Source organism: Pteropus alecto, unplaced genomic scaffold (assembly GCF_000325575.1).
Source record: "Pteropus alecto unplaced genomic scaffold, ASM32557v1 scaffold71, whole genome shotgun sequence".
NCBI classification, from domain to species: Eukaryota; Metazoa; Chordata; class Mammalia; order Chiroptera; family Pteropodidae; genus Pteropus; species Pteropus alecto.
This window is the reverse complement of record NW_006433024.1, coordinates 20041096-20049571: the sequence shown is the minus strand read 5'-3', so window position 1 is coordinate 20049571 and position 8476 is coordinate 20041096. Positions and strand designations below refer to the sequence as shown.

General features: G+C 55.8%; 1 protein-coding gene across 1 annotated transcript in view; it reads left to right on the top strand.

Annotated features, from left to right (window-relative positions):
* MYBPC3 (myosin binding protein C, cardiac) overlaps positions 1-8476 on the top strand; it is a 16273-nt gene that overhangs the window by 3987 nt on the left and 3810 nt on the right. The window contains 15 exon segments of the mRNA XM_025044106.1: positions 832-964; positions 1232-1234; positions 1347-1471; positions 1542-1647; positions 1743-1909; positions 2338-2503; positions 3244-3350; positions 3437-3466; positions 4379-4518; positions 4780-4860; positions 5485-5644; positions 5958-6062; positions 6151-6339; positions 7439-7573; positions 7772-7939. Of these exon segments, the coding sequence (XP_024899874.1) occupies positions 832-964; positions 1232-1234; positions 1347-1471; positions 1542-1647; positions 1743-1909; positions 2338-2503; positions 3244-3350; positions 3437-3466; positions 4379-4518; positions 4780-4860; positions 5485-5644; positions 5958-6062; positions 6151-6339; positions 7439-7573; positions 7772-7939 (1815 nt within the window).

Below are 8476 nucleotides of genomic sequence, written 5' to 3'. Positions count from 1 at the left end.
ACAAACAAACAAACAGGAGTGCCCAGGTTAGCCCTTTCCACACAGAAAAAGAGAAGGGCAAAGGTTAGCCCAGAGACACCTCGAGGAAAAGGACAGAGCACAGGTTAGCCCTCTTCACCTATTAAGACCAGGTGGTCCCTTCTTCCCGCACCTGCCCTTAAAAAGAAAAACCTGCTTAACCCTTGCAACACAAGAAAAAGGGAAGAAGCTAGTTTAGGCCAAAGACCAACAGCTGGGAAAAGGGTCAAGCCTGTTTGGTCTTCCTCACAGGCAAACAGAACAGAACAAAACAGAACAGGCAGGCCAAGGCTAGCCCCCGCACCCCAAGGCAGGCCATAGAGAGGGCTCAGGCTAGCCCTTCCCCATCAGGTTTTGGCAGGGCGGGTGTCAGCCTCCTGGACAGTGAGCTGGGAAAGCAGGGGCCTCGCCTGCCCACTAGGCAGAGGCAGCTGGAGTGCACATACCGGAGTGCAAATGCTGTTCAGACAAAGTCCAGAGGTAGAGAAGGTCCACTGCTTCCTTCACTTGTTTTCCTGACAAGCTTCTGTCATTCTGGAAGCCCCTAACCCTATCCCTGAGCTGAGCAAGTGGAGAAGACCCTAAAGAAGACAGTTGGACAAAGAGAGAGACATGGAGACGGCAGACACGCAGAACATACAGAAATAAACAGAGTCCCAGTGGAGGCCCAGAGAGAGATGGGGGAGGCAGGACCCTGGCCCTCTGCCAGTTGCCCTGGGGTCTGAGCCTTCTGCGCCTGTGCCTGGACCAGCCCCGGGCTGGGGGTGGGAGGGCAGGGGTGGCAGGGAGGTGAGGCTGAGGGGTGGCGCTCAGCCTTTCAGAAGAAGCTGGAGCCCGCCTACCAGGTGAGCAAGGGCCACAGGATCCGGCTGACCGTGGAGCTGGCAGACCCGGATGCTGAGGTCAAATGGCTTAAGAATGGACAGGAGATCCAGATGAGTGGCAGGTGCGGCCAGGGGGCGGAGCAGGTTCTGGGGGGGCTGGGGGCGTGGGGAGGGGCCTCAGAGGAGAGGGCTGCTCCCAGCCCTGCTCTCTCTCCACCGGTTTTCTCTGCCTTTGTCTCTCGGTACCTGTCTCCATCTCCCCCTATTTCTCTCTCCCTGGGTCTAATTTCCCATCTTTCTGTTTCTGCCCATCTCTCTTCCTCGCTCTTCTCCTCTCGGTCTCACGTCCTCCCATCGGGGATACTCCAATGGCCTCTTCTGTTCCGCAGCAAGTAAGGTCCAGCTCCTGGAAGGCCTGGGATCGGGGCGCGGGGGGTCCGTTTGATGGGGCACTAGGAGGTGACTCCATGGCTCTTCTGCCACTGCTCTGTGGCCCCTGCCCAGGTACATCTTCGAGTCCAATGGCGCCAAGCGCACCCTGACCATCAGCCAGTGCGCGCTGGCGGATGACGCGGCCTACCAGTGCGTGGTGGGCGAGGACAAGTGCAGCACCGAGCTCTTTGTCAAAGGTGGGCTGGGGACCCCGGGATGGGAGGGCCACAGAGGGGCCTGTCCATCACACGCTCCGTGCCGTGGCAGAGCCCCCAGTGCTGATCACGCGGCCCCTGGAGGACCAGCTGGTGATGGTGGGTCAGCGAGTGGAGTTTGAGTGCGAAGTCTCTGAGGAGGGGGCTCAGGTCAAATGGTGAGTGCTGGGACATGGGGACATGGGACAGGGCTGGGAGGCCTGGGGGCAGCCCCAGAGGAGGCCATAGCACTTGCTGCCCACCCGCCGGCCAGGCTGAAGGATGGGGTGGAACTGACCCGGGAGGAGACCTTCAAATACCGATTCAAGAAGGACGGCCAGAAACACCACTTGATCATCAACGAGGCGACGCTGGAGGACGCTGGGCATTACGCACTGCGCACCAGTGGGGGCCAGGCGCTGGCCGAGCTCATCGTGCAGGGTGAGGCCCGTGCGGACAGGAGAAGGAGCACACAAGGCCGCAGGGCCTTGGGCCTCCTCAGCTCCAGCCCCACCAGCCACGTATGGGAATCAGGCAAACCCAGGATCGAGGCCTGTGTGACCTGGGGCAAGTCGCTTTGATGTCCTGAGCCTCACCTTTCTAATCTGTAAAATAGGATGCTGTGTTGGCCACCTCAGAGGACATCACAGAATCAGGGGGCCCTGGTTAGCGTCACCCCCCACCCACACACACACACACACTTGAGGGTCCTTGTGTACCCTGCGCCATCATATGCACATGAGTCACACTCACACATGCACGCATGTGTTTTCACATGCCCACATGATCTCCACCGGGATTCACACCCACACCCACACCCACACCCACACCCTCCCTCCCCAGCTCACTGGCTCTGCCCTGCCCCCCAGAGAAAAAGCTGGAGGTGTACCAGAGCATCGCGGACTTGACCGTGGGTGCAAAGGACCAGGCCGTGTTCAAGTGTGAGGTGTCAGATGAGAACGTGCGGGGTGTGTGGCTGAAAAACGGGAAGGAGCTGGTGCCTGACAGCCGAATAAAAGTGTCCCACATTGGGCGGTGAGTGTGCAGGGCTTGGCCCCAATGCAGAAGGGGGACAGGCATATGGGATGGGCAGAGACTGAGACAGACAAACAGAGAGACAGACACACACACACACACAAAGAAAGACAGAGACAGAGACAGAAACAGAGAGAGACACAGAGACAGGGAGAAACAGAAAAAGAGAAACAGAGAGAGACAGAAATGGACAGAGAGGAACAAAAAGAGACAGACACACAGAGACTGAGTTAGAAAGAAAGAAAAATAAATATATAAGAGAGACAGAGACAGACAGAAAGCTATGGAGAGACAGAAGCATGCAGAGGAGAGTCCATCTGAGACAGAGAAGGAGCAGTGAGAGAGACAGACAGGCCTCAGAGCCCCCAGCCCCCTCCCCCTCACTGGTGACCAGGGCAGGGCAGGAAGCCACAGGAGGCAGGCTCTGGCTAGGGGCCCTTGCTCTCTCCCAGTCTCTTACTCACCCTGAGCATCTGGGCTGGCCCGTGCTGGGCCTAAGGCCGTGGAGGTTAATGAGACCAACCCCTGCCTAGTCTCCAAGGGCCCAGCCAAGGTGACACTTTTATACTCCTACCTCTGAAAACATGTGAGGAAGCTGGACAATTCAAAAATAAAGAAAGGACTTGAAACACTAGAACACCAGTGAGCTATGATGGGCCAAGGGCCCCCCGGCTAGGGCGTCCAGTGGGGCTAGGGGTGTGTGGCCCAATGGGGCCCTCTGAGCCACCGCTGTCCTGCAGGGTCCACAAACTGACCATTGACGACGTCACACCTGCAGACGAGGCTGACTACAGCTTTGTGCCTGAGGGCTTCGCCTGCAACCTGTCCGCCAAGCTCCACTTCATGGGTGAGCTGGTGCCCGGGGCGGGGTGGGGCCTCCGTTGCTGGGCCCTGCCTTTGCCCTGGTGTTACCTGCTCTTCCTTATCTTGCAGAGGTCAAGATTGACTTCGTGCCCAGGCAAGGTGAGTCTCAAGGCCCCTGTGCGCCACCTCTGCACTCATCCAACATGGCTCCCTCCCCTCACAGATGGAAGAGCAAAGATCTGGGAAAGGGACCCTGAAGCCCAGCGCTAGCTCTGCCAATTATAATCTCTCTGAGCCTCAGTTTCTTCATCTCTAAAATGGGGATCCTGATAGTGCCTCCTTCATGGGTGACAGGAAAGGTGAGAGGAGATGATGTGTGTGAGCTGTCAGGTGACAGCACATATGTAAGCTTTTACTGTTAAATCTTTTCCATTTTTAGAAGTATCTCTCCTACTTTTAGATTAAACTTTAGTCAGGCATTTCAGAATCCTAACTTCAGAGTAGTCCAGGCTGAGGCATGCTCTAGATCAGTGTTTTCCAAACTGGGTTCACTTAATACAAGATACTCCATTTAAAAAGGGTTCCATGGTACAATAAGTTTGGGAAACGCTGAACACTTGCCCCACATTTTACTAATTCAGAAGGTGCATTATTACCATGCCCAAGACTCTGAAAAATCCTGCGGTAAAGAAATGTGCTTAACTTTCTTTAGTCCAGTGTTTCCCTAAATTATTCGGCCTTGGGAGCTTCCCCCCTCTGCCCAGCAGGAAGTTCCCAGAAACAGTTTGAGAAACGTTACACTAGGTGACCTGATGTTACAAACCTCCCCAGGAACTTCTTGGGGTGACAGAATGTTCTAGAGCTTGATCAGGTGGTGGTTACACAGGTATATACATTTGTCAAAACTCATCAAGCTGTATGCTCAAATCTTGGCATTTCATTATATGTAAATTATACCTCAATAAAATTGATTAAAAAAAAAAACGGGCATGTGCTCCCTCCAGTTTCCCCCCATTTTATGGGCCTCAGGCCCTTCCCCTTTCTCTGATCTATGCCATCTCCCCGCATCAGAACCTCCCAAGATCCACCTGGACTGCCCAGGCCGCACATCGGATACCATCGTGGTCGTGGCTGGGAACAAGCTACGCCTGGACGTCCCTATTTCTGGGGACCCTGCTCCCACTGTGATCTGGCAGAAGACAATCACACAGGTACTGTGAATCATTCCTCCACTTCCCCATGGAAAACGGGTGGTTGGGACCAATGAGCATTAGGACCTACTCCCCACCCCACATGGGCACACCCTGCAGTTGGCCACTGACTGGGAGTGCAGAGGCTCAGCTGGCAAGGAGGTGGGCAAAGCAGGCAGACGCGGGGGCAGGCAAAGGAAAGACAGGGGGGCAACTGGGCAGGGATTCTCTCCAGGCTGAGTCAGTCCCCTTTCCCCTCCTTCCTTCTTGCTGTGTTCCCAGGGGAAAAAGGTTCCTGCCGGACCAGCCCTAGATGCCCCGGGGGATGCAGGTGCCAGTGAGGAGTGGGTGTTTGACAAGAAGGTAAGTGAGGCTGAAGGTGGGGTGAGGCTCTATCTACCCTTGGGCAAGGCCTCTGTGAAGGTGCCACATCTGGCCAGTTGTGCTGCTGCCCCAGGCAGGGTCTCCAGGAAGCGACCCTCCTGATAAGCCACAACTTGGCTCCCATCCTCCTGAGCCGGCTGTTACTTCATGCTTCCTCCCAACTAGGGGGTGGGTTTCCCTGGCACTTTTTAGTGTGAATAGCTGCTGGAGGGCCACTCAGATCAGCTTTTCCTCCTCCCTGCCCTGTTCTATCCAGCCGAAGTCTTTGTGGAATCCTCACAGTAGCTCTGTGAGGTTATGTTATTCCCATTTGGTGGATAAAGAAACTGAGGCACGGAGAGGCTAAATGATTGCCTAAAATTCCATGACAAAGGTAGAGCTAGAGCCTGAGACCCTTGCTCTGGCGCTTCGCCCATGGCAGGTGTTCAGGAAAGGTTTTGGGACAAGGTGCTCACGTGGATGCAGGTTCCATTCAGGCTTGCCGTCCCTGTGAACCCTGAGCTGAGCTCCTTTCCCAGTTCAGAATGGTTGGCCATTCCAGAGGCTACAGAAGCCTCTGGAGTCCAACTTGGGCCCTTTCTCTCACCCTGCCCCCGCTTCCAGCTGCTGTGTGAGACCGAGGGTCGGGTCCGAGTGGAGACCACCAAGGACCGCAGCATCTTCACGGTTGAGGGGGCAGAGAAGGAAGACGAGGGCGTCTACACCGTCACGGTGAAGAACCCTGTGGGCGAGGACCAGGTCAACCTGACAGTCAAGGTCATCGGTGAGGCTGGCTAGCCAGGGTCCAGTAGGGGAAGACAGAGGGACAACCAGGGAGGGCCCATACATTTACTCATTTGGTCACTCAGCGAACATCAAGGGGCACATTCTCAGGTCCATAGAGAGAATTGGGACTAGGACATGGGTGAATATAAATGGGGGGGAGCCATAAAAGGTTGATCAGAACTGCATTCTAGAAAGATCTCTTTGACTCTGGGGGTTGGGGGTGAGCCTATAGCCTTTGGTTGGGGTGGTGAGGGGATGAGCAACTTTGGCCCTGGGCCTGGTCTGGGTTGATGTGGGTCCACTCCCTTTAGATGTGCCAGACGCCCCTGCAGCCCCCAAGATCAGTAACGTGGGCGAGGACTCCTGCACGGTGCAGTGGGAGCCGCCTGCCTATGACGGCGGGCAGCCAGTCCTGGGTGAGTGGAGGGCACCCGGGTAGAGCCGAGGGCAGACGGTGTGGGGGTGTCTGAGCCCCAGACCAGAGCTTTAGCTTCCTTTGCTCAGGCTACATCCTGGAGCGCAAGAAGAAGAAGAGCTACCGGTGGATGCGGCTGAACTTCGACCTGCTGCGGGAGCTGAGACACGAGGCGAGGCGCATGATTGAGGGCGTGGTTTATGAGATGCGCGTCTACGCAGTCAACGCCATCGGCATGTCCAGGCCCAGCCCCGCCTCCCAGCCCTTCATGCCTGTGGGTAAGCCTGCCCGGCCTGGCACTGACCCCTGCCATCTCTGGTGAAGGGACCCAATAATAGCAGCTGCTTTGTGTGGGCGGCCACCACCCTAGGCATTTACATCCCTGGTCTTTAATCAACAGCCAGGGGTAATCCTCTTCATGTCACAGAAGAAGAAAGTGAGGTTCACAGAAATTAAATGACTTGCTCAAGGTCACCCAGCTGGTAGAGGGTGGAGTTGAGACTCACACCACTTTCACCCTTGGTTCATCTCTTGAGCCATGTTATAGTTTCACATCTATAACATGGGAGTAATGACAGTACTTACTTTATAGAACTGTTGTTAGGATGGAATGAGATGGTGCAGGCAGAGCAGCTGGCATACAGTAGGTGTTCGATAAATATTAATCGTTCCCTGCTCCCCACTCCTTTCAACCAGGATTTGTCATATATGGGATAAGGTAAGGGCAGTAGGTGCCTGAGGGACAGGGGGACATCTGTCTGTGGAAAGGGCCCTGGCCCAGGAGCTGGAGCTCGGTTTGCAGGGCCAGCTCCATTATCTCCGAGAGGGCCATCCGGAGTCATTGTCTCCCCCTGAAGCGTCAGGTCCCTCATCTGTATAATGAGGGTAGAGAAGGTAGAAAAGACGCTGAGGGTGTGGCAGGCTCTTGAGGACACCTGTCCCTATTAGGATATGTGAGCCTTCAGGGGCAGCTGTCTGAGGGAGGGGGCACGGCTTGGGGAGATGGCAGGAAGCGGGTGCCTGTGGGAAGAAGAGTCCAGGCCTCTCTCTTTAGGGGCTGACTTCCCGTTTGCTCAGCTCTTAGTCAACTCACCTAATCATACAGTGCTGTGAAACTCCCATGTTTCAGACTCGTTTTCCCTTGAATTACATTAGAGCATTTCCTATGGTATCTGACAGAAGTGGCTCCTTCTAAGCTCTTTGTGTTCTTTGGGTGTCTTTTCCTATTTACAGCCTTCCTTTGTAATTGTTTGTTTTTAAGCCTATCTGGAGACATGTCTTTTAATGGAGTCGACCTATTTCTTAAAATGCTTAAAAGCTAGCCAAAGAGGAAGTCTCCCTGTCTGACTCAGGCCCCTCTCTGACCTCTCTGCCCAGGGCCCCCCAGTGAGCCCACCCACCTGGCAGTGGAGGATGTCTCTGATACCACTGTCTCCCTCAAGTGGCGGCCCCCGGAGCGTGAGGGAGCCGGAGGCCTGGACGGCTACAGTATGGAGTACTGCCAAGAGGGCTGTGAGTGTCCCCTGCCCAGCCCTGGGCCCGCAGCCACCACCCTTCTCCAAAGCAGCCCTCAGGCCAGGCACCTGTCGTCACCCTGCAGGGCCCTATCTGCAGTGGAGGCCCCAGATAGCCACCAGAGGGTGGGCAGTGGGGTGGAGGGGTGTCGATGTTGACACTGCCCACGGTCTTGCCTCCCCATCCCACCCTCAGGCTCAGAGTGGGTGCCTGCCCTGCAGGGGCTGACAGAGCGCACATCCATACTGGTCAAGGACTTGCCCACTGGGGCCCGGCTGCTCTTCCGGGTGCGGGCGCACAATGTGGCAGGGCCTGGAGCCCCTGTCACCACCAAGGAGCCCGTGACGGTGCAGGAGATACTGCGTGAGTGCCCCCTGTGCAGTCGCAAAACCTGCCACTGATACCCTGACCCTTGGTGCCAGCGGACGTTGGGACAGTCCGGGAGACCCTACTAGAGGGAGAGCTAAACGCTGGGCAGGAGGGTTTGGAGCCCTTCCCCATGCCCAGGCCCAGGGCAAACCTGTACGGAAAGTGTCCTCTTGGTTTTCCACGCCCACCTGTTTGGAACAGGAGAATGTAGGTCATATACCATCACCTCCCAGCTCTAGTCTGTGTCTCTCAGCTCCAACAGGCAAGTATTTTCCACGTGCTCAGGACTGAGCAATGAGGCCACTTGGGGTCAGATTGGCTGATCTGGGATCCACTTCCCGTTCCTTTATTCCCAACAAAGGATCAATTGTGTAAGGACTGGTTCTCCAATTGGAAAGAGGCAGCAAACTGGGGTGGAAACAGCACGGGTTATAGGATCCAAAAGCTTACATTTGTATCCTGGCCTGTGTGACCTCAAACGAATTGCTCACCCTCTCTGTCCCTGCCTTCTCTTGTATTGGTGTGATGAGG